The following is a 25,222-nucleotide window of genomic DNA, read 5'->3' on the forward strand; positions in this document are numbered from 1 at the left end:
CCCAGGGCTAGATCTTACTTGGTCATGGTATATGGTACTTTTAATTTGCTGATAAATTTGGTTTGCTAGTATTTTGAGAATTTTTACATGTGTATTCACCAGGAATATTGGCCTGTAGTTTTCTTGTAGTGTACTGATCTGACTTTGGTATCAGTATAATGATGGCCTAGTAAAATGAGTTTGGGAATGTTCCTTTTCAATTTGGGGGAGAGAGTTCAAGCAGGATGGGTATTAATTCTTCTTTAAGTGTTTGGTTAAATTCACCAGTGAAACCATCGGGTCCAGGGCTTTTCTTTATAGGGAGATTTTTATTATTGATTCAATCTCCTTGTTATTAGTCTGTTCAGATTTTCTATTTCTTCATATGAATTATGACCACAGTCAATCTCGGTAGAATGTATGTTTCTAGGATATGTCTGTTTCACCTAGGTTATCCAGTTTGTTGGCATACAGTTGTTCATAATACTCTCTTATAATCCTTTTTATATCTGATTAATCACTTGTAATGTTCCCACAGTCACTTCTGATTTTAGTAATTAGAAGTGTCTCTCTTTTTTTCTTAGTATATCTAAAGATTTGTAAATTTTGTTGGTCTTTTCAAAGAACCAACTTTGATTTTATTGTTTTTCTCTTTTGTTTTTCTATTCTGTTTTGTTTATCTCTTATCTCTATATATATATATATTTAACATTTTTATTGATTTACAATAATTTTACAATGTTGTGTCAAATTCCAGTGTAAAACACAATTTTTCAGTTATACATGAACATAGATATATTCATTGTCACATTTTTTTCTCTGTGAGCTACCGTAAGATCTTGTATATATTTCCCTGTGCTATACAGTATAATCTTATCTATTCTACATTTTGAAATCCCAGTCTATCCCTTCCCACTCCTTGCCCCCTTGGCAACCACAAGTTTGTATTCTATGTCTATGAGTCTGTTTCTGTTTTGATTTTATGTTTGTTTTTTTTTTAGATTCCGCATATGAGCGATGTCATATGGTATTTTTCTTTCTCTTTCTGGCTTACTTCACTTAGAATGACATTCTCCACGAACATCCATGTTGCTGCAAATGACATTATGTTGTCATTTTTATGGCTGAATAGTATTCCATTGTATAAATATACCACTTCTTTTTTATCCAGTCATCTGTTGATGGACATTTAGGCTGTTTCCATGTCTTAGCTATTGTAAGTAGTGCTGCTATGAACATTGGGGTGCAGGGGTCATTTTGAAGCAGGGTTCCTTCTGGATTGATGCCCAGGAGCGGGATTCCTGGGTCATATGGTAAGTCTATTCCTAGTCTTTTGAGGAATCTCCATACTGTTTTCCACAGTGGCTGCACCAAACTGCATTCCCACCAGCAGTGTAGGAGGGTTCCCTTTTCTCCACAGCCTCTCCAGCATTTGTCATTTGTAGACTTTTGAATGATGGCCATTCTGACTGGTGTGAGGCGATACTTCATCATAGTTTTGATTTGCACTTCTCTGATGATTAGTGATATTGAGCATTTTTTCACGTGCTTGTTGATCATTTGTATTTCTTCCTTGGAGAATTGCTTGTTTAGGTCTTCTGCCCATTTTTGGATTGGGTTGTTTGTTTTTTTCTTATTAAGTCATATGAGCTGCTTATATATTCTCGAGATCAAGCCTTTGTTGGTTTCATTTGCAAAAATTTTCTCCCATTCCATAGGTTGTCGTTTTGTTTCACTTATGGTTTCCTTTGCTGTGCAGAAGTTTGTAAGTTTAATTAGGTCCCATTTGCTTATTCTTGCTTTTATTTCTATTGCTTGGGTAGACTGCCCTAGGAGAACATTTTTGAGATGTATGTCAGATAATGTTTTGCCTATATTTTCTTCTAGGAGGCTTATTGTATCTTGTCTTATGTTTAAGTCTTTGATCCATTTTGAGTTTATTTTTGTGTATGGTGTAAGGGAGTGTTCTAGCTTCATTGCTTTACATGCTGCTGTCCAGTTTTCCCAACACCATTTGCTGAAGAGACTGTCTTTATTCCATTGTATATTCTTGCCTCCTTTGTCAAAGATGAGTTGACCAAAAGTTTGTGGGTTCATTTCTGGGCTCTCTATTCTGTTCCATTGGTGCATATGTCTGGTTTTGTACCAATACCATGCTGTCTTGATGACTGTAGCTCTATAGTATTGTCTGAAGTCTGGGAGAGTTATTCCTCCATCCTCTTTCTTTTTCTTCAGTAATGCTTTGGCAATTCTAGGTCTTTTGTGGTTCCATATAAATTTTATTATGATTTGTTCTAGTTCTGTGAAATATGTCCTGGGTAATTTGATAGGCATTAAATCTGTAGATTTCCTTGGGCAGTGTGACCATTTTAACAATATTGATTCTTCCAATCCAAGAGCATGGGATATCTTTCCATTTTTTAAAGTCTTCTTTAATTTCCTTAATCAATGTTTTATAGTTTTCTGTGTATAAGATGCCCACTATCACCACTCCTATTCAACATAGTCTTGGAAGTCCCAGCCACAGCAATCAGGCAAGAGAGAGAAATAAAAGGGATCCAAATTGGAAAAGAAGAGGTAAAAGTATCACTATATGCTGGCGACATGTTACTATATATAGAAAACCCTAAAAGGTCCACACAAAAACTACTAGAGCTGATTGAAGAATTCAGCAAGGTAGCAGGTTACAAGATTAACACTCAAAAATCAGTAGCATTTCTTTACACTAACAATGAATCAACAGAAAAAGAAAATAAAGAAACAATCCCCTTTAAAATAGCACCCAAAGTAATAAAACACCTAGGAATAAATCTCTCTCTTATCTATATTAATCTTTATTATTTCCTTTCTTCTGGCTTTGGATTTAATTTGTTCATCTTTTTTTTCATTCCTTTAGTTTTAAAGTTAGGTTGTTGATTTTAAATTTTTCTTGTTTTTTTTTAATGTAATTGTTTTTAGTTATAAATTTTCCTCTTAGCTTCACTTTTGCTGCATTTCATAAGTTTTGGTCTGTTGTATTTTTGTTTTTGTTCATGCCTAAGTATTTTATGATTTCCTTGTAATATCTTCTTTGATCCACTGGATGTTTAAAAATGAATTAATTTCTACAATTTTGTGGATTTTCCAGTTTTTTGTTACTAATATCTAGCTTTATCATGTTGTGGTCAGTAAAGATAGTTTGTATAATACCTGTTTTGTTAAATGTATTGAGACTTAATTTGTGGCCTAACATATAGTGTATCCTGGAAAATGTCCCATGTGCACTTGAGAGGAATGTGTATTTTGTTGTTGGGCAGATTGTTCTGTATGTCTGGTAGATCTAGTTGGTTTATTGTGTTAAATCATCTGTTTCCTTACTTATCTTCTGTCTTGTTCTATCCATTATTGTGAGTAAGGTATTGCAGTCTTCAGCTATTATTATAGAGCTGTCTGTTTCTTCCTTCAGTTCTGTCAGTTTTTGTTTCATATATTTTGATGCTCTGTTGTTAGGTGCATAAATGCTTGTAATTGTTATATCTTCTTTCTGTACTGAACCTTTTATTAATATATATTAATGTCCTTTGTTTCTTGTGACTTTTTAAAATTTGAAGTCTATTTTTTCTGATATTACTATAGCCACACCTGCTCTCTGTTGTTTACTATTTACATGGAAAATCTTTTTCTATCCTTTTAATTTCAGCCTCTTTGTGTCATTGGGTCTCAAGTGAGTCTCTAATAAAAAGCATATAGTTGGATCATGTTTTTTAATCCATTCTGCCAATACCTGTCTTTTGATTTGAAGAGTTTAATCCATTTATATTTAAAGTAATTGTTGATAAGTAGAGACTTGCTTATGTCATTGTACTATTTGCTTTCTATATGCCTTATAACTTTTTTGTCCCTCACTTCCTGTATTACTGTCTTCTTTTGTGTTTAGTTGATTTTTTTCTGTAGTGAAATGTTTAAATTCCTTTCTCATTTCCTTTTATGTATAGTTTATAGGTGTTTTCTTTGTAGCTACCATAGGGATTACATTTAACATCCTAATTTGAATTTATACCAGCTTAATTTCATTAACCTACAAAAAAATCTGCTCCTTTGTAGCCCTGCTCCACCCCTTTGAGTTGCTAATGTCACATAATTATGTCTTTATACTTGTGTGCCCCAAAACATAAGCTAGTATTCTTTTAAATGCATTAGTCTCTTAAATTATGTAGAAAATAAGATTTGAAGTTACAAACCAAAGTTACAATAATTCTAGATGTTGTGTCATTCCCAGCCTATTGATAGTGATACTGTTGGCTAAGAATACCTGAGATACTTGTCGAAGCCCATATGACTTGTAGTGAATCCTCACAGACATTTCCCCCACTAGAGCTACTGTTGTGACTAGACTGGTGCTTGTAGTTCTTATTATGTACACACCTCAGCAACAACTATCAGGGAACCTTGAAGAACAGTTTTATTACTCACAGGTCCTAGAGGATGCACGGCATGTCCAAGGGCCACATGGTGAGATCGCATGTAGAGAGTGCAGACCCAGTGCTCTGCCTTTATTAGGGATTGAGGATGGAGTGTGTAGGGTTTCATAGGTTCACTCTTTGTTGGCTAACATAAAGCCTAAGAGCAGAAATTAGGGCACCGAAAGGGAGAATTAGGCTCACTCAAGTGGACAGTTATCTAGATTACCCAGGAATTTTTGAAAGAGGGAACTTCATGGGTGGGGCAGCCTAATTCCTTATCTTGTTGTTTTGCTAGTAGTTGTGTCAAACTGCTGACAGTATATTTATTCAAGATGAATGTCCTTTGAAATAGATGCCTCAGCAATCAAAAGCCTTATGCCAGGCACTTACTCTGCAATCAGAAAGCTTAATCTCAGACACACCTCACTAGCTTTTATACCAATAATTTTTTCCTTTAAGTGTATGTGTCTTAAATCATGCAGAAAGCAAAAAAAGAACTATAAACCATTATATACTAGCTTTCATAATTGTCTGTATATTTACCTTTATTGAGATCTTTGTTTCTCTCTGTGGATTTGAGTTAATTGTTCAGTGTCTTCATTTTACCTGGCAGAACTCCCATGAGCTATTCTTGCAGGGTAGATCTACTGGTCATGAACTCCTTCAGCTTTTGTTTACCTGAGAATGTATTAATTTCTTCCTCACTTTTGAAGGACGGTTTTGCAAGATAGAGGATTCTTTAAAAAAAAAAAAAAGCAACATTATTTATAATTGCCGAAATATGGAAGCATCTTAAGTGCACATCAATAGATGAATGGATAAAGAAGATATAGCACATATATGTAATGGAATACAACTCATGTCCATAAGAAGGAAGGATATTTTGCCATTTGCAGCCCTACATTCACTTTTTTTTAATTCAAAAACCAGAATTTTATAACTGGCATAAACATTTCCATTGCATCAAAACCAACAAAATACCTAGAAATAAACTTAACCCAAGGGGGTTACCTATACTCTGAAAACTGTAAAACACTGATGAAGGAAATTGAAAATGATACAAAGAAATGGAAAGATATCTTGTGCTGATTGGAATAATCAACATTATCAAAATGGCCGTACTACCCAAAACAACCTACAGATCCAATGCAACCCCTGTCAGAATACCCACCACATTTTTCACTGAACTAGAACAAATAATTCCAAAATTTATATGTAACCATAAAAGACCCCAAATTGCCAAAGCAACCTTTTGTAGGTCTTTCTCTCTTCTTTTTGTTCTCTTTTCTTACGGTTTGATGACTAGAGAAGCTCCTTTAACATTTGTTTTAAAGCTGGTTTGGTGGTGCTGTATTCTTTTGGCTTTTGCTTATCTGTTTTTGATTTCTTGATGCTTTTGATTTCTCTATTAAATCTGAATGAGAGCCTTGCTAGGTAGAGTATTCTTGGTTGTAGGTTTTTCCCTTTTATTACTTTAAATGTATTATGCCACTCCCTTCTGGCCTGTAGAGTTTCTGCTGAAAAATCAGCTGATAACCTTATGGAAGTTCCCTTGTATGTTATTTGTTGCTTTTCTCTTGCTGATTTTAATGTTTATTCCTTATCCTTAATTTTTGTCTATTTGATTACTGTGTGCCTTGGTGTGTTCCTCTTTGGGTTGATCCTGTATGGAACTCTCTGTACTTCCTGGACTTGGATGACCTTTCCTTTCCCAAGTTAGGGAAGTTTTCAGTAATTATCTCTTCAAAAATTTTCTCAGGTCCTTTCTGTCTCTTTTCTCTTTCTGAGACCCCTATAATGCGAATATTAGTGCACTTCATGTTGTCCCAGAGTTCTCTTCAACTATCTTCATTTCTTTTCATTCTTTTTTCTTTTTTTCTGTTCTGCAGTAGTGATTTCCACTAATCTTCCTTCTAGCTCACTGATCCATTCTTCTGCCTCATTTAGTCTATTCTTGGTTCCTTCTAGTGTGTTATTCATTTCAGTGATTTTATTCTTCAACTCTATTTGGATATTCTTTATATTTTCCAACTCTTTGCTAAAACTTCACTCTGTGCATCTATACTCCTCTTGAGTTCTCTGAACATCTTCACCATCATTACTTTAAACTCTTTCTCAGATAAACTGCCTATCTCCTCATCACTTATTTCTTTTTCTGGGATTTTATCTTATGCCTTTGCCTGGAAGATATTCCTTTGCTGCCTCATATTGTCTATCTTTCTATTTGTATTTTTAAGTAGGTTAGTTATGTTTCTCAACCTTGGAGAAGTGGACCTCAGTGGGAGACATCCTATGCATCCCAGCAGTACACTCCTCTCTTGTCATCCAAGGGCCAGGGTCTAGCCAGTCCCAGGGTAGAGTCTGACCTGTGTTTGTGGATTCCTTCCAAAGGCTTTGGGATTGTTGTTTCCTCATTTCTGGTATCTTCCTCCTAGTGGATGAAGCTGGACTAGAGGCTTATGCCAGTTTTCTGGCAGGAGTAGTCAGTGCCTGCACACTGCTGGGTGAAGCTTGGTCCTAGACCTCTGGTGGGTAAGGCCATGTCAAGAGGTGTTTGTGGCTCAAGAAATCTGCTGGCAAGTGAGGCTGTGTTCCCACCCAGTATGTTGTTTGGCCTGAGGCTTCCCAGCACTTAAGCCTACAGGCTGTTGGGTGGGACTGGGTCTTGGTGGTAATGATCCAATCAAGATGTCAGCCTCCAGAAAAGCTCATGTAGGTGAACACTTACTTGGAATATCTGCCACCAGCTTTCATGTACCCTGGGTGAGCCACAGCCATCTCCTATCTCCTCAGGAAACCTTGCAAAACCAGCAGACAGATCTGGCCCAGGTTCCTATGAAATCACTGCCTCTGCCCTTGGACCTGGAGCACGTGAGATTCTGTGTAAATTTCCCAAAAGAATGAAGTCTCTGTCCCGTGAGGTTCCTGAAGTTAAGCACCACTGGCCTTCAAAACCAGATGTCCTGGGGTCTCCTCCTCCCACTGCCAGAACCCCAGGCTGGGGAGCCTGATGTGGGGCTCTCACTCCTGTGGGAGGGCCTCTGTGACTTAATTATTTTTCAGCTTTGTTGGTCCCACATTTGGGGGATAATGGCCTGATTATATTGCAAGCACGCCCCTCCTACTATCCCACTGTGGTTCCCTCTTTATGTTTTCAGTTGAAGAAGATCTTTTATTGCTAGGTTCCAGTCTTTTTCCCCTCATTGGTTGTTTAGCAGTCAATTGTAGTTTTGTTGTAGTTGCAAGGAGAGGCGAGCTCATGGTCCTGCTACTCCACCATCTTGACCAGAAAATCCCCAGTAGATAGTCTTTATATCAGTGGTTTCTTTTTCTGTGCAAAAGCTTTTCAGCTAATTGGGTCCCATTTGTTTATTTTTTCTTTTGTTTGTTTTGTCTTAGGAGAAAGGTCCAAAAAATATTGCTATGATTTATGTCAAAGAGTCTTCCGCTTATGTTCTATTTGAGGAGTTTTATGGTTTCAGGGCTTACATTTAAGCCTTTAATACATTTTGAGTTTATTTTTGTATTTGTATTCGTTGAAATTAGAACATAAGAAAATGTTCCAATTTCAGTCTTTTACATGTAGCTGTCCAGTTTTCCCAGCATTATTTGTTGAAGAGGCTGTCTTTTTCCTATTATATATTCTTGCCTCCTTTGTCATAGATTAATTTTCCATGTAAGTGTGGGTTCATTTCTGGGTTCTCTATGCAGTCCAACTGATTTATGTGTCTGTTTTTGTGCCAGTACAATACTGTAGCTTTGTAGTATAGTTTGAAATTAGGAAGTGCTATACCTCCGGCTTTATTCTTCTTCCTTGAGATTGTTATGGCTATTCAGGGTCTTTTGTGTTTACATACAAATTTCAGAATTATTTGTTCCAATTCTGTGAAAAATGCCATTGGTATTTTGATAGGGATTTCATTGAATTTGTAGATTGCCTGGTGAGTATGGTGATTTTAAGAACAGTAATTTTTCCAATTCGTGAGAAGAACAATTTTCTTTCTACTTGTTTGTGTCAACTTCAGTTTCTTTCAGCAATGTCTTATAGTTTTCTGAGTATAGGTCTTTTATCTTCTTGGTTAGATTTATTCCTAGGAATTTTTTCTTTTTGATGTAGTTGTAACTGGGATTGTTTTCAAATTTCTCTTTCTGATAGTACATTAGTAGATAGAAATGCAACAGATTTCTGTATCCTGAAATTTTACTGAATTCATTTATTAGTTCTAATAGATTTTTGGTGGCATCTTGAGGATTTTCTATGTATTGTATCACATCATCTACAAACAGTGACAGTTTTTCTTCTTCGTTTCCAATTTGAATTCCTTTTATTTATTTTTCTTGTCCACTTGCTATGTCTAGAACTTCTAATATATGTTGAATAAAAGTGGTGAGAGTGGGCATCCTTGTTTTATTCCTGATCTTAGAGAAAATGCTTTTGGCTTTTCACCATTAGAGTATGATGCTGACTGTTGGTTTGTCTTTTTGGCCTTTTTATTATGTTGAAGTATGTTCCCCTCACACCCACTTTGTTGAGAGTTGTTTTTTTTTTTTAATCATAGATGGATGTTGAATTTTGTGAACAGCTTTTTCTGCATCTGTTCAGAGGATCCTATGATCTTTATTTTTCAACTTGTTAATGTATTGTAACAGATTTACTGATTTGCAGATATTGAACCTTCCTTACATTCCTTGGATAAATCACACTTGATCCTGGTGTATGATTCTTTTAATATGTTATTGAATTCGGTTTGCTAATTTTGGTGAGGATCTGTTGTAACTGTTCGTCAGTAATATTGTTCATCAGTGATGTCATTTTCTTTTTGTTTTTTGGTGGTGTCTTTGTCTGGTTTTGGTATTAGGGTGATGTTGGCCTTGTAGAATGAGTTTGGATGCATTTCTACCTCCTCAATATCTTGAAATAGTTTGAAAAGGGTTATTGTTAACTCTTCTCTAAATGTTTGGTAGAATTCTCACACCCTAACCACTTCCCTTATTGGGTTCTCACACTCTAGGCCACTATCCTTTTGCCCTTATTGCCCTAAAGCCAGGTACTAGACAACTAAGGACAGACTGTAGTCCCCAGAGCTTACTGAAATTATTCAAAGTAGCATTCATAAGCATGACTACCTTACCTTGTGTCCATTCTTTTCCACAGAAACCACAATAAAGGTGCTTATGCACAGTTCTCTCTCCCTCTGCCTTGTGTATGACCCTGATGCTTCCCTAGAGTATGATCCTGCATGACCTGCTATATTCTCCCCAGGGAACTGTGGGTATACTAAACTGTAAAAAACTTTCCAGTTTCTCTCTGCATAACCATACATTTCCCAAGGTATTGAATACTTTTTTCCTAAAGTCAGAAACAAGGTCCTCTCTGGGTGCTTCTATGCAACACTGTCCTAGCCAGTGTGATAAGGCAAGTGGAGGACGTAAAAGAAAATGAAAATGAAAAAGGAACTATCTTCAAATATGTCTTGATTGTGTTTATAGAAAACTCTTAAGTAATCTTTAAAAAAATGAACCCTTCTAGAACTAAGTGAATTTATAGCAAGGTCATAAAATACAAAGCCAATATACAAAAACACATTATATTTTAAAAACAAGCTCCTTCTGTTTTTTAAAGAAGTTAATCATAATTCCAAAATCTTACCAATAAAAGAAAAAGGAAACTGTAATAATGTCTCACAAATGATTATAGGTAGAAAAATTCTATATATTACCAAATGGTTCCAGCAGTATGACAAAAATCACAATATATACAAGAATTGTTTAAAATTTAATAAACAAATCAATATTTCAGTAAATTTAAAGTGAAAATCATAAGATTATATCAACAGATAACAAGATGGTCTTGGACAAAATTCAGCAGTCACTACCAACCAAAGTAGGTATCCTCTGGTCCCCTACATATATTGAAGGAGATTAGTAGAGGCAACAAAGAGAATTTATCCACAGAGTGAACACTGTAGAAAATCATTAAATGTTGGGAAATTTCCATTAAATTTGAAGAAACTGATGACTGCTATCACCATAATATCTGACCTTTTCTCAAGCTATTGCAAGAAGAGTAAACAGTATAACAAATATAAATACTGAAAAATAACTTAAATTTGTTAATATGTAGATTATACAACTTATAACCTAAAATTCTGTCCAATAAAAATAGAATGAGTGTTCAGTGGTTACATAACTAATGCTATATTAAATGTAGAAAATATTTGCATCAAAATAGCAAATGAAGTATCCAGAATGACATTCAAGTCAATTAGAAAACAAGCAAACAAACAAACAAAAGAACAAAAATAACGGAGAAAGTCAAGAATAGGAAAGTCAAAGAAAAGAAATAATGATTGGCCAAGAAACATGTTTGAAAAATACGCTCAATTAAAATTGAAATTTATGAAAAAATATATTAAAACATATATCTAAGGTGAGGATGTTGGAATACTCAATTTGATAGGAGTCTAAGAGAACTATCTGGCAATATCTAGTACAACTGGAAGTGTACGTAACCCATGAGCAATTCAGCAATATCTAACATAACGGAAAGAGTATAAAATGTATGCTCAAGTCTACTCCCACATGTATAGAATGAGAGACATTCCAGCTCACACCAACCAATGTCACAGACAAGGATATTCACTGAAGTATATCTGAAATAGTGAAAAATTGCTAAACCTAAACACTAAAAAAAAAAAAGATGTTTTAAATACATTATGCTTTGTTCATATAAAAAACTGGACCAAGTGGGTTTTAATTTTGTAGAAAAGTATCAGCCCTACATTCGGTTAGCAAGCAGCTGACTGCAGAGGAAGATGTGAGCAGCAGAGAAGTATGTCATGCACTTCCTTTCTCAACATAGCTAAGCATCTGCCAGGATATCTGGACAGTCCATCCGTTGGGGTCACTTTTTGGGGGGTTATGGCAGCATTTTCAGTATTAGGTATTGTGAATGGGACTTCCTTGGTAAGGTATGAGTTACAGTAGAAGATAAACAAAGAACAACAAATTTTCTTTATTGTAGGACTCAAGTCCTTTGATAGCCTGAAAACAAGCATTTTTTTTCCCCTAGAAGGGCTTTTAGTATTCAGAACTTCCTAAGTCCGTGAGCACAGAACATTTTTTAAGTACCATTAAATACTACTGTTCCCAGAGACACTCTTTCCGATATGTTGGGTTAAGGCACTGGTTATCTGTCTGTAATATTATGGATTGTGGAATTGCTGTTAATATCCTTAGGTGTGCAGTTATATAGTGATTAAGTAGAACACAACTTTTATTCTTAGGCATTGCATGATATATGTAGAAAGGTGTAATGTCATGATGTCTATAATTTACCATCAAATACTACAGCAAATATATATCAAAAATATACAGAAGCAAACCAAATATGACAACATATTAATAATAACTGAATCTAGAGAAGGCATACCAGCATTTATTGTACTATTCTTTTATTTTTTTCCAAGTGGACAGTGGCCTTTTTCATTGTTACTTTCAAATTTATCATGAATTTGGGGCAGAAAAAGCAGACTGTAATATGTCTGCTTAAGGACATGTTACATGTTTCTTTTATAAAAGAAAAAACATTACAGCTCTCCCTGATTCTTCAAACGCTTTACTCTCTTAATGTCCACATTCATCAGTTCTGGAGATTTCTTTCTCACCTTAGTTTTCAGAAATGAGTGCTGTTTTTAGGAATGAAAGTTTGTGTTACTAGATTTTATCCATAATTATTCATTTAAGAAGTAAAAGGTAATGGGCAGTTTTTACAAATTCTTTACATTCATAGGGTCATCCTCTCACGTGAATTTACCTAATATCACTATTGATAAAAATAATGCATATAAACACATTCTCTTCTATAGGTTTTGTTTTTTATTAACACTTCATCCTTAACAAAAGTACTATTAGGTAGATATTCTAGTTACCTCTTTAAAATTGAGGCACAGAAGGGAGGAGTGTTTTGCCAATACCACACAGGCAGAGGTGGAATTATGAGAATTACAGTAAAGATACGCTATGGCTAACATCTTTCCCCACATCTGTTACATTAACAGAATTATTTTCTGTTATAATGCTATATAAAGTGTGGTCCACGTACTGATGCTGGTCCACAGATTGTTTGCTTCTGGTCTGCCATGAGTTAAGGTACAAACACTGAGAGCAAACATTTAGAGACATTTACATAAACACAACAGAACTAATTTATGTCTGTTAAATCCAGTCATAAAAAATTGGGACTTTCATTTTGTACGTCTGTTTGTCTTTCAATTTCATTTTTCATGGTTACCCAATTTCATTGTTCTTAGCAAAGTATTGGTCAACAACAGTTTTTTTGGGGGGAAGACATCCTTCATCTTGGTTTGCGTGCACTGTACCAGTATCAGTCTGCAAAAGTTAACCAAGACTGGGTAATGCTACAATTTTTCAAGCCCTTTAAATCTAGATAGATAGATAGATAGATAGACAGATAGATAGATAGATAGATAGATAGATAGATAGATAGATAGTGTAAAACTATTTCTCAGTTCAGTTTTGAGCATGAAGCAAAAGGGATTCCCACATGTTCCCTAACAAGCAAAATTTTTCTTAAATCAAATATGTATTTACTGTTGTTATAAAAGGCATTTTCTAAAGGCCACTGTATCCTTTTTACATTATGCATAGGGTTTCCTCACTAATATGATTTCTCTGATGTAAAGTGAGTTGATCACTACGAATAAAGGCTTTCCCACATTCTTTACATTTATAGGGTTTCTCACCAGTATGAATTCTGTGATGTCGTGTGAGTTCTGAATTAACACTAAAGGCTTTCCCACATTCTTTACACTTATAGGGTTTCTCACCAGTATGAACTGTGTGATGTCGAGTAAGTTCTGCTTGAAGACGAAAGGCATTCCCGCATTCTTTACACCCATAAGGTTTCTCACCAGTGTGAAGTCTAAAATGTTGAGTGAGGTGATACCGGCGACTAAAAGTCTTTCCACATTCCTTACATTCATAGGGAATCTCACCAGTGTGAATTCTTTGATGTAAGGTAAGTTGATAACTACAAATAAAAGCATCCCCACATTCATTACATGTGTAGGGTTTCTCTCCGGTATGGATTCTGTGATGTTGAGTAAGGTGATAGTGACGACTAAAGGCCTTCCCACATTCTTTACATTCATAGGGTTTCTCACCAGTATGAATTCTGTGGTGTTGAGAAAGATGATTGCTACGAATAAAGGCTTTCCCACATTCCTGACATTTGTAGGGTTTTTCACCAGTATGAATTCTGTGATGCTGAGTAACTTCTGTTTGAAAGCGAAAGGCCTTTCCACATTCTTTACATACATAGGGTTTTTCACCAGTATGAACTTTATAATGTTGAGTGAGATTGTAGCGACGACTAAAAGTCTTCCCACACTCCTTGCATTCATAGGTATTCTCACTGTTGTGAATTCGCTGGTGTGAAATAAGTTGATTGCTACGAATAAAGGCCTTCCCACATTCCTTACATTCATAGGGTTTCTCACAAGTATGAATCCTGTGATGTCGAGTCAGTTCTGCTTGAAGACGAAAGGCCTTCCCGCATTCTTTACATCCATAGGGTTTCTCACCAGTATGAATTCTGTAATGTTGGGTAAGATGATACTGACTACTGAAGGTTTTCCCACATTCCTTGCATTCATAGGGAATCTCACCGGTATGAGCTCTAAGATGTAAAGTAAGTTGATAGCCACAAATAAAGGCCTTCCCACATTCCTTACAATTGTAGGGTTTCTCCCCAGTATGAATTCTACAATGCCGAGTCAATTCTGTTTGGAGACGAAAGGCTTTTCCACATTCCTTACATTCATAGGGTTTCTCACCAGTATGAATCCTATGATGTCGAGTAAGTTCCGCATGAAAACTAAAGGACTTACCACATTCTTTACATTCATAGGGTTTGTCACCAGTATGAATTTTCTGATGATGAACAAGGTATGAGCCATGACTGAAGGCCTTCCCACACTCATTACATTTATAGGGTTTTACACCAGTATGAATCTTCTGATGTTGACTAATATGTCGTTGTACCCTAAAGGTCTTTCCACAAATCTTACATTCATAAGGCCTCTCACCTGTATGAATTCTCTGATGTTCAGTAAGTTGATAATGAAGTCTAAAGGCCTTCCCACATTCTTTACATTCATAAGGCCTCTCCCCAGCATGAATTGTCTGATGTACTCTAAGGTCTCGAACACGACTAAAGGCCTTCCCACATTCTTTACACTCATAGGGTTTCACACCAGAATGTATTCTCTGATGTTCAGTAAGGTGGTAATGAAGTCTAAAGGTCTTCCCACAATCGTTACATTCATAGGGTCTCTCTCCACCATGAATTGTCTGATGTACTCGAAGGTCCCCCATACGACAAAAGGCCTTCCCACATTCCTGACATTTATAGGGTCTCTCACCGGTATGAATTCTCAGATGTTGAATAAGGTATGACTGCTGTCTAAAAGCCTTGCAACATTCCTTACATTCGTATGATTTCTCTCTAGCATGAATCTTCTGATGTAGTGGAAGAGATGTATGTTTTTGGATTATCATTTGACTAACACATTTCATTTGATGTCCCTTTTGTCTCTCCAACTCATGTTTACACTGCAAATCACTTCTGAAAATGGTGTCCTCATGGGTGTAAGTTTTACTTTTGTCCATTGTCTGCAACTGAGATAAATATAGTTCACAAATATCCTTTTCTGGAAATAACTCCTTGGTGACATACTTAGACTCCAAGTCTGAAAAAAAAAGCAAAAAGGAACAAATGCTGTGATGGGATTTTTCTATATTGAAGGTGGAATAAGGGATTGCATCTCATAGTTGAAATGAAAGGCAAACTAAAACAACACACATTAGAAGTAAAGGTTCAGAGCAGGGTTCGGCAAACTTTTTTCGGTAAAGGGCCAGAGAGTAAAAATTGTAGCCTTCGTAGGGCACATGGTGTTTGTTACAATTACTCAGCTATGCTGTTACAGCTCAAAGGCAGTCACAGACAAAATGTAATTGAATAAGTGTAGCTATGTTGTAATACCACTTTATTTATGGACACAAATTTGAATTTCACAAAATTTTTATGTGTCACAAAATATTTGTTTGATTTTTTTTTTCATCCAGTAAAAATGTAAAAACTGGTTTTAGCCCCTGAGCCATACAAAAGCAGATGGTGAGCTGTTTGGCCCATGGGCCTTAGTTTGCCTGAATCTGACTGAGAAAACGCTAGATTATTGTAGAGCAATTTGAAAGAAGGCATAAGACTTCAGAAAATAATATGACTCTAAAAGAAGGTAAAATAAGTGATTAGCGGAACAAGTTAAATCAGTGGTCCTCCTACTTAGGGTGGATGTAGGCGAGTTCCTTACATATACTGCTCTTCAGGCACTGACCCAGACCAACAGAATCAAAATCTATAGGATCAAGTCCTGAATGTCTGCATTTTTAATCTTTCTCATAAGATGATTTTGATGCAGACCATTTTGAGAATCTGTACCTAATTCTTTTTCCTAAGGTTTCTCTTTACTCTTAGAATACAATTCAAACATATCAGCACAGATAAACAAAGTATCACATATTACTTTACTTATCTCTACTACCTAGCTCCCTTCCTACAATATCAACACCTCCGTGACAATAGAAACCTGTGTCAATAGTGCCTGGACTTGAGCACAGTGCTGGTTTCAAGTAAATAGGAAATAAGTGTTGAATAACATAATCATAGGCAATGGAGAAGTGAACAGAGGTATAACTATAAAAGAGGACTTGGAAACAAAGGTAAAATGGTTTCAATGGGGAAGAAAGAAGGCAGTTCCCTCTTTGAAATGGGAGGGAAACAGAAGAGAAACAAGGAGCATGGCAGATGGGGGTAAAGATGAAGTGCCTTTGGGAGGTCATGTTGGAGGATATTAATGTTTTCCCACATTTCAGGCCTTCACTCCACAGGCCTTGGACTTTTGAAAGGAGCTTTCCAAACATCTCAGGGGCGTGCCTCTCCCTGACCCAGGGGGCTATAATGTGTGACGACATCCCCCTCGCCTGATTTGCCATCACTCACCTGTGTACCAACTTCTCGTTCCTTCTCTCATTACCATCCAGGGCTCTTTCTCTTGCTCCAATAAAGTAATCACGTCTGGCTTAGGAGTGGAACATCCTACTCACAGGAAAGAAATGTCACAGGATTTAGAACAAACAAAGAAAACGTAAGTTCAAAAATGTCTTAATCTAGAATTGGTTACATTTATATTAAACTGTAGATCTGAATTGTATATTTTAAAATGAAAAAGGTCATTGAAGAATATTGACATTTAGATGGACTCATGATCAGAGGACTAAAGAGGCCAGATGGGGAGGGAAAAGGTCTGCTCTGCGTCTAAAGACAGTATAGAAAGAGGTTGAGAACACAGACCTTGGAGCCCCATGACCTGGGTTCAAGTCTTCTGTCACCCACTAGGTGTTACTCCTTCCATGTGTTATGCTTTTATCAAATGTAAATACTACCTACTTCATAGGGCATTTGTGAGAATTACATGAATTAATATATGTAAGGGCTTACAAGGATGCCTAACATGCAGTATTATTTTGGTTGTTGTTCTCATTAGTTTATTAAAAGAAAAATACTGTTTCCTAAAATACTTCCAACTTCTTCCTTAGAATTCTTTCAAAAGAAAATATAAAATTCAGACTAGAATTTTCAACCACAAAGTAGGTTAAAGAGACTATGTCTCTTTTAAGGATGGGATGTGTTTGCTTGAGTTTTAAATGGATGTTGTTAACCCAGTCCACCACTATATAAACTGTAGAGGCTCATTTGATGATCGAAAAATGCAGAACCCTGAGACTAGCTAATCTGTCTGCAGAAGGGCCAGACATGAACACAGAGCAGCTATAGGAATTCTGAGCATACACATTGTATGAAACCTGGCTTCTCTGAAAATGTTGTAGACTGGGAATCATTTAGAAAAAGAGACAAACCTAAGCAAAAAAAAAAAAAAGAAGAAGAAGAAGAAAAGAAAAAGAGACAACTGTAGGAAGGGCCAGAGAGAGGAGTGAAGGTCACTGAAGGGTGGGGAAGATGGTGCTTAACACATGGGCCCATTTCCAACCCAATAATGTTGGAACCATTTCTTTCGAAATAGGGGGCAGACATTCAGCTTGTACTTTAAAAGACGTTCAGCTAGAGCTCTGAAATTCAACAATGGAGAAAACTGATATTCCAAAAAACAGATGTAACTTATCTGCACAGATACCCTTACCTAATGAGACCAAGTTGCTATAGTTCTCCAACATCACATCCCTGTACAAAGTCCTCTGATCATGGTCCAGGCACTCCCACTCCTCCTGGGAGAGGTCTATGGCCACATCCTTGAATGCCAAGGACATCTGAAATGACAGACCCATGTATTGTAAACATTGTTTTAAATGTATTTTTAAGATGGAAAGCCACTTTGCAGGAAAGAGGCAATAATACAGCAAGCAGTAAACTGGGGTTCAAGCTCGTGACATGCAGGGAAGAGTAAGAAAATCAGTTATTTCTAAAGTGGAGTGCTATCTGCTTTTAAAGGATACTCTTGGTATGAACAAAAGGTCCTGTATACCATGGGATAACATGGTTCTGGGAATGAATAAAGTAGTTTTCAAAGTTTCCCAGTGAAATTAACTCAGATAAATAGGCACATTGCCTATCACATGCCTGCATTTTAAGCACTGAATAAACGTGAGTTCCATTCTCTTTTCCCTTCAAGAAACTTTATTTTAAAAAGAAGTAATGCATTGTTTTTCCCCAAAAGCACTCTAAAATCTGTGGCCTAGAAAGTAGGACTTGACTGACATTTGATTTCAACAAAATTCAGGTTTATCATTATGTAATGTCATAAGCATTTTCCCTGTTTAACAAATGACACACAGCATTGTAAAATGACTATTACTCAATAAGAAAATGTTAAAAACAAAAACAAGTGACAAAACCTTTAGTTAATTTATTTACTATCTGGCTAATCATCTATCTTGTGATTATGTCAGACGAATCTTTCTGTCACATTTAGGCATTTAGGTTGTACAAAGTGTGTGAGGGCTCCCCTAAACACGTTAGCCTCTCTTCATTTCCCACTCAGGATCTAGAGGGTTCTCCTATCTGCTGTCACCACCATCCCCCAGGATGCTTGTCTTGACCCGGAGCTGGAGGATGCTGATGAAGATGTCACCAGAGACCAGCACAACCTCTTCACAAAAGTGACCTTTGTCCTGTTGTTCATTCCTCTGGGTACCCCTGGATAGATCCCTGAAATCCCCACAAGCAGGCCCTCCATCACACTCCAATCTAGTCCTATAAGCCTCTCAAGGAATGAGATTTCACACATGCAGAACTCTCAACACGAAATTCCATCTTATCAACCTGCAAGTCTCAAGTCTAATGGGACTGTCATCTCTTTCATGGAATCATGACTCTAACGAGGGAAATTCAAGTATTTCACTCAAGCAACTTCACCCATCACAGCTCCATCAATGCTCCTGAGAGAGACTGAGTACTTGGAGAGGTGATGAATTAGTGGACACAGGAAGAGACAAGAGAGGCAAATGAGAAGACTAGATTGTGTGACACCATCCTTCACTGTGATTGGGGTAACTAGCGAGCAAGCAGCTGCAGCAATAGGGTTGTCTTAGGAAGAAGTCTCAGGATAATAAAAATGATCACAAAGGGGTGGGGAGGATATAGCTCAGTGGTAGAGCGCATGCTTGGTAAGCACAAGGTCTTGGGTTCAATCCCCAGTACCTCCATTAAATAAACAAACAAACAAACAAACCTAATTACCTTTCCCCCGCTCCCTCCCCAAAAAAGAAAATGATCACATGAATTCAAAACCACAGCATTTCAAGGAGGAGAAATGTGAACTTACATAGGCCATGGTTATAGCCCTGCAAGACCTTGTTAGTCCTCTTTGGGCTCTCTCCACTGGAAAAGCACAGAGTACAGAGAAGCCAGGGCTGAGGGAGGAACAAGAGACTTTGTGACCAGGTGTGTCTCAGAAATCCCCAAATGACTTACATTAATATAATCCAAGTTAATATCATCCTGTTTTGCCTTCTTTCTACTTCCATCCCCACAGTGCCCCACATACAAATCAGGAGAGACAAGAGGGAGTTTGGATGAAGCCAAGTCCTCACTATACCACAGGGAACCACCTGCACCAGTGTAGACACAGGCCTTTTTGTGCAGAGGCCTCCTGCATGCAGCCAGGCCAGGCACTCTAGCAGAAGGGTCTCTAGTTCACCCAAATTTCTGATGATGTTGATCTGCAACTGTCCCATTAGTCTCACTTTGAGTCTAACATAATTAGAATAAAAACTGTAAGATAAGAAGTTGTGCAGTCCAGTATGATAGCCAACAGCCACACTTGGCTATTTAAATCAAATCAAATTTTAAATGAAATAAAATTAAAAGTTCAGTTCAGTTCCTCTGTTGCACCAGCCACATTTTAGTTGCTGATGTGGCTAGTAGTTACCATTTTGGAAAATGTAGATACAGAACATACCCATCATCACAGAAAGTTCTACTGGACAGAGCTGGTATGAAGCATACAGCATAAAATCCATTTATCGCCACGGAGGTCCCCTGAGTTCAGAATAATTTGGTCAAAAACTGACAGAGATAGCTAGAGAAATAACATCTCCTTCCTATGAACTCCCAAGGCATGTGACCTGAATTTCCCCAGATGGCTTTATTACCTCCTATCTCATGCTTATTCAGTCTATTCTGATTTTATATTATGTGCTGTATTACAAGAAACTTAACGGCAGTAACAATGCTTTCAGTGCTTGTATTCCTCTAGTTACTATCACAAGATTCAGCATACTATGAGCCTTTATGTCTGATCTTTGACTAAAATTCCATTTTTAGGCAGTTTTTTCTTAGGAAATGGCTATAAACTCACATTAAGATACATGCACAAGATGTTAGAATAACTAACTGAGGTTATATTTCTAACAGAACTACAGCTACAGGAGGCAACAGGTTAAATAAATCTAGTCAGCTGTGATGGCACTCTAAGGCCTTATTAATACAGATTATACTGGTCCATATTTATTGTTGGAGAAAGACAATCATGATGAATTACTTATTGATACAGGCAAATTAAAGAAGTCTCTAAAACTATGGGAGGGATTATAATGTCATTAATAACACAGACTCTGCTGTCAGACTTGTAGAATGTGAATCTTTGACAGCTACTAACTTTTCAGTTTATTGATTGATAAACAAAGGGTAAAAATAGCACCTATCTCCTACAGCTGTCATGAAGATTGGGATAGTACATATATACCACTTAATGACATATAATTACTAAATTAGATAGTATTAAAGGACATGTAATGTCCTATATTTTAATAAGAATTACATATTATTAGATAAAATTATTTTCTATTTTCTTTTTTATGGTAAAATTTGAGGCTCAAACCCACTCTTCTTTATAAGGACATCTTAAATATTTTAGAGCCAATTTTGGAAATGCAAATATTTTTAACAATATTAGCCAAACAATTCTTAGAAAGCTAACCAAGAAATCACTCATTGTCCCTGCAGCTACCAAAGATGAGACACCATTCTTCAACATAAAACTAACAGAAAGAACCTAATAATGCCTTAAATGGAGAACTTTAATAAGGGATTCAATCTCATTCTCCCATCCTATGTAAAGATGTACATGAATATTTATAGTTATTACCATCTTATTCTGTTTTGTACTATTATAAATCTGTCTTACAAATTTTACTTGCATTAAAAGATATGTGGACTGGGGAGGGTATTGTGATGTCCTGTGAAAGCAACCTTAAAAATCTAGAAAAGTGTCATCCTGAAGGGCTACCTTATTTGACAACTGTGCCATAATAATTACTCTTAACTGATTTACATAACCCTAAATGGTGTAAATCTGGAGGTGTAAATACTTGGAAGGTTTATCAAACTAGAGGGGTTCATTGGCATTTTCCTCTTCTTCCTATATTCATGGAGGTACCTATGGTCGGGGGAGGGTATAGCTCAGTGGTAGAGTGCCTAGTATGCACGAGGTCCTGGGTTCAATCCTCAGTACTGCCATTTAAAAAAAAATAAATTAAAAAGATAAATAAGTAAACCTGATAACTGACCCCCACCAGAAAGGAAAAGAAAGAAACTATGTTAGAAATAATTTTTCTAAATAGGAATTGGATAGTCTGTGTCCTTTAAATGTTCAATTAGAACAATTTCTATTCTGCACACAAACACACACACCCACACACAAGCACATACACAGGTGCACAGAAAAATTTTGCTAAAATAAACCTCCCCCAAATATTAATAGTGATGCTGGTGCTAGTTTTAGTTTCTTTTTAATAAGTCCCTCAAGTAATATAACTGAGTAACTGTTTTTTTCCAAAAATGACCATTAATTCCAATTAAGTATACAATAAATTGATACTCAATTTTAAAATATTTTAAAGTCTTGAATCATTCAGTTTGACATGTGTGGGAATAGTAAGGCAATCAATGTGACCATTATAAGTAAAGCCTACCAATTTTTGAACATTCTTCTTAAAACAATAAGACCTTTTTACTGACAAGATTCTGTTCTGAACGGACATGTCAGGTGAGGGGCATCTGCAAACTAAATAAAATTTGGGCAAAGCAGACAGAACAGTGTTTCGTTCTCTTTCTCCTCCACTAAATAATCAACTGAAATATCACTTTGGATATAACCCTTGTAAAATGTCTCTGAACCCCAATATTAGTAAATGACATTCATATAAAATTTAAGTATTATTGTTCATCACAACGAATATTACTTTACTCATTACATGTGTTTTTTTCTTTTGACAAACTCTTTATAAACGTAAATCCAAACCCATTGATTCCTTGGAAAAAATCCCTGCCCATGATGGCAGGGCTCAAACCTGAATTCACATTTCTGTTTCTAAATCCTTAAAAAGTAGATGCCCATGTCACTCACTTACTGACACCAGTCAAACCACCTCTGATACTGCATTGCTTTAAACTGAGGTTCTGGAGAAGACGAATGAGGTGATTCCACCTAAATATTAATCTCAATAAAACAAAGCTTAACTTTAGACTCCAGGATGAGTATTTCTTATTACTACAAAAAAGTGAATGAGATTCACCTGCCTGACCCCTCATTCACTGGAAAGGAAGGCCTAGAATAGGCCACTGGACATTTCAGGAAAATAAAAGCAAATGTTTCCATGTTTCAAAAACAAAAATGCACTTATGAACAAAGAGGAAATAGAAACTCACCTGATCTGTACTTTTAGATGTGCAACAACAATTTTTCTGTCCTCCTCAGGATCCTTCTTTTGGAGAATGGCAGGACTGGGGTAGAAGAAAATCATGAGACATCAGGCTTTTCTTGGGACTCAGACGGAGAATGTCCCTTCCAGAGCCCCATCAGTCCTGACCTCGCACATATAACCAGATGGAAGAGGGAGGCTGGAACCCGCCTTTGAATTCACAGCAGATTCCGAGGATCAGAGGTATGGGACTACTGAGGTTCTGAAAAATGTAGCAGCACCCACAGCGCCGCTAAGTAGGGAGCCCTGCCATCATTTCGTCCCAGGAGTCTGTCTTGGAGACACTTCTAGCTCTAAAAGTCCCACCCCAAAACCAGGACTCTGCCTTCTTGCTGAGAACCTTCATTCTAGGGTTCAACATTTGACTTTCCTCTTGGGGACATAGCTCTGTGCAGACACTGGGACCTGAGATGGGAGGGAAGGGAAGGTAGTAGGAACGTGGGTTAGGGACACCACCACTGAGCCGCGCCCACAATCAGGAGGCCTGCCTCGGTCCTGGCAAGCGTGGGCGCGCGCGCTGTACACACACACACACACACACACACACACACACACACACACACACACACACACACACACACACACACACACACACACACCCTGACACACTCCCTATCACGCAATCCCCCTCCTCTGCTCCTCCTGCCCGCACAGGCCTGAGGCTCCGGGCACGATGCCCCCTGGGCTTCTCGCTTTGGATGGCAGCTCCATCCCATCCCTACCCGAGACGAGTACTGCTCCAGCTCACCTAGCACAGACTTCTTCCCAGGCTTCCACCAACTCCCGGGCGGGGGCTGAGCCACCCAGAACGCACGGTTGGGGGCCCTCAGGGTTCGAGACTAACACCGCCGGGGCTTCTGGGAAATGTAGTCCACGGCTGGTGGGCTTGTGCTCAGAGTGCGCAGGCGCAGGCGCGCGCGGACCCGGCTGCTGCCGTCTCCCACCGCCAGATCCGCGGACACGCGCAGTAAGGTAAGCTGAGAGAACTGGCCGCCGGGGGCTGTGTGGGCTGTGCCGCCTCGCCGGACCCCAGAGGGCTGGCCCGCGCAGTGCACCCATGGGTGCCACCGTGAGGCCGGGCGCGTGCGAAGTGTCTTCTGTCAGTTTCTTCCCCGAGGGAGTCCCTGCGCCTAGATTGCGGCGGGAGCTTTGCAGGTGTACCGTTGAGAACGGTGCGTGGCCCTCGGTCCCCGGCCTCGTGAGCGTGTGTGTATGTGTGAGCGCTGCGGGACCGACCGCGCCTCTTTGTCCGAGAGTGAGTCTTGCTTCTGCGTGTGTGTAATTCTTTGGGTGCGAGACGGTGTGTGCCTGCAGCGGCGCCTGACTGGAGGGAGGCCAGAGAAAGTAGCCTGGGAATGTGATTCGTGACTGAGCAGTGAGGTGAGAGGCACGGTGGGAGATTGTGGCTGTGCGGGACTGAGACCCGGGTGATTCGGGTGTGATGGGCGGTGTGTGCGGGGCGCTGTGTGACTGGAGTGGTTGAGCGGCCAGGTGCAAGCGAGGCCGTGTGAAGGTGGATCTGTGTGATCCTGAATGCGTGTGGGACATCACGGGTGCCAGTGGCCTCATGACTGGGTGTGTGTGCTATGTGTGATCGTGTGCAGCCATAGGCTTATCATATGAGAATACGTTGCATCTTCCTGCAGCTTCAGCTTTATTTCAAGATTTGGACCAAAGATTTCCAATCTGTCGAATAATTTTGCCTTTTTGTAGGAAATAAGATGAATTTTTTCATGGAGAAAAATGTAAATTATAGTAACTTTTTTAAAATATGAAGGAATCCTCTCCATTCTTCTGTGCTGTTAGGGGTCCCTGGCAGATAAATTTGAGAACCTTGAATGAGGAAATAGCTTTATGCTTGGGAAGGCAGTGTGCTGTAGGATAGGCCACAATTTAAGTCAGATGATAACACATTTTGCTTTTCCTCTCCTTTTTTGAAGAATTCAGTCCTAAAGCCATAAGGTGGGCTCAGAGCAGAGTCTTGGAGCTTGAGCAGGATGAGGAAGGTGTCCATGCAGGGATGGCTTGGTGCAGGGTGACCAGGCTTACTAAGGGGGCATTCCAAGTGGTGGAAAAGACTATCATGGTGTCAGCCTAACCAGGATAAGGAGGGTGTCCACACAGGAGGAAGGCTCTGAATGGTATTTCAGAGCCCAAGCAGGGTGAAGATGGCTTCTGGGAATGGGTACTGTCCAGTATTGGGTGTTGGAACCTAAATGGGGGTGTTGGAAACATTCATGTTGGTTGAACAGGAGGCGATGAGTGTCAGAACCCAAGTAGGGTGAAAAAAGCATGGGGGCGGGGTGGCAGAGTTATTGGAGTCTGTTATACACGATGGGGGTGAAGGTGCTTATCAAGTTAGTAAATATATGAAGGGCAGCGGGAGCAGGCAGGCTTCTCCCTGTCAGCGGGGAAGTAGAGACATGGAAAAGGAGCGAACT

At 38.2% G+C, this 25,222-nt stretch overlaps 1 protein-coding gene, 1 long non-coding RNA gene and 1 other non-coding gene across 14 annotated transcripts in view; 2 read left to right on the top strand and 1 right to left on the bottom strand.

The window, feature by feature from the left end:
• The window catches only part of LOC123614609 (uncharacterized), a 93,941-nt gene that overhangs the window by 67,764 nt on the left and 955 nt on the right, over positions 1 to 25,222 (top strand). For 7 of the 9 annotated variants that reach the window (XR_012509034.1, XR_012509032.1, XR_012509029.1 and 4 more), the window contains 2 exons: positions 16,545 to 16,648; positions 22,778 to 22,964. This is a non-coding gene — a long non-coding RNA (uncharacterized LOC123614609). Of the gene's footprint in view, positions 1 to 16,544; positions 16,649 to 22,777; positions 22,965 to 23,435; positions 23,754 to 25,222 lie in introns of all 9 variants that reach the window. The other 2 variants (XR_012509027.1, XR_012509033.1) reach the window with 1 other exon arrangement.
• Positions 7,649 to 23,728, bottom strand: LOC105062852 (uncharacterized). 4 transcript variants are annotated; one of them, XM_045510876.2, is made up of 7 exons: positions 23,530 to 23,728; positions 22,729 to 22,803; positions 19,979 to 20,058; positions 19,343 to 19,430; positions 17,702 to 17,828; positions 16,504 to 16,599; positions 7,649 to 15,193 (listed from the first exon to the last, which is right to left on the bottom strand). In XM_045510876.2, the coding sequence occupies exons 4-7, from the start codon at positions 19,349 to 19,351 to the stop codon at positions 13,077 to 13,079; spliced, it is 2,349 nt and encodes a 782-aa protein (XP_045366832.1). In that variant the 5' UTR covers positions 19,352 to 19,430; positions 19,979 to 20,058; positions 22,729 to 22,803; positions 23,530 to 23,728; the 3' UTR covers positions 7,649 to 13,076. The 4 variants fall into 4 exon arrangements, with proteins under 4 accessions (XP_045366832.1, XP_010945549.3, XP_010945548.1 ...); XM_010947247.3 differs by lacking the exon at positions 19,979 to 20,058 and having other exon boundaries at positions 23,530 to 23,641; XM_010947246.3 differs by lacking the exons at positions 19,343 to 19,430; positions 19,979 to 20,058.
• Positions 19,151 to 19,223, top strand: TRNAT-GGU (transfer RNA threonine (anticodon GGU)). The gene has a single exon. It is a non-coding gene; the product is annotated as a tRNA-Thr (tRNA).

Source organism: Camelus bactrianus, chromosome 9 (assembly GCF_048773025.1).
Source record: "Camelus bactrianus isolate YW-2024 breed Bactrian camel chromosome 9, ASM4877302v1, whole genome shotgun sequence".
NCBI lineage: Eukaryota > Metazoa > Chordata > Mammalia > Artiodactyla > Camelidae > Camelus > Camelus bactrianus.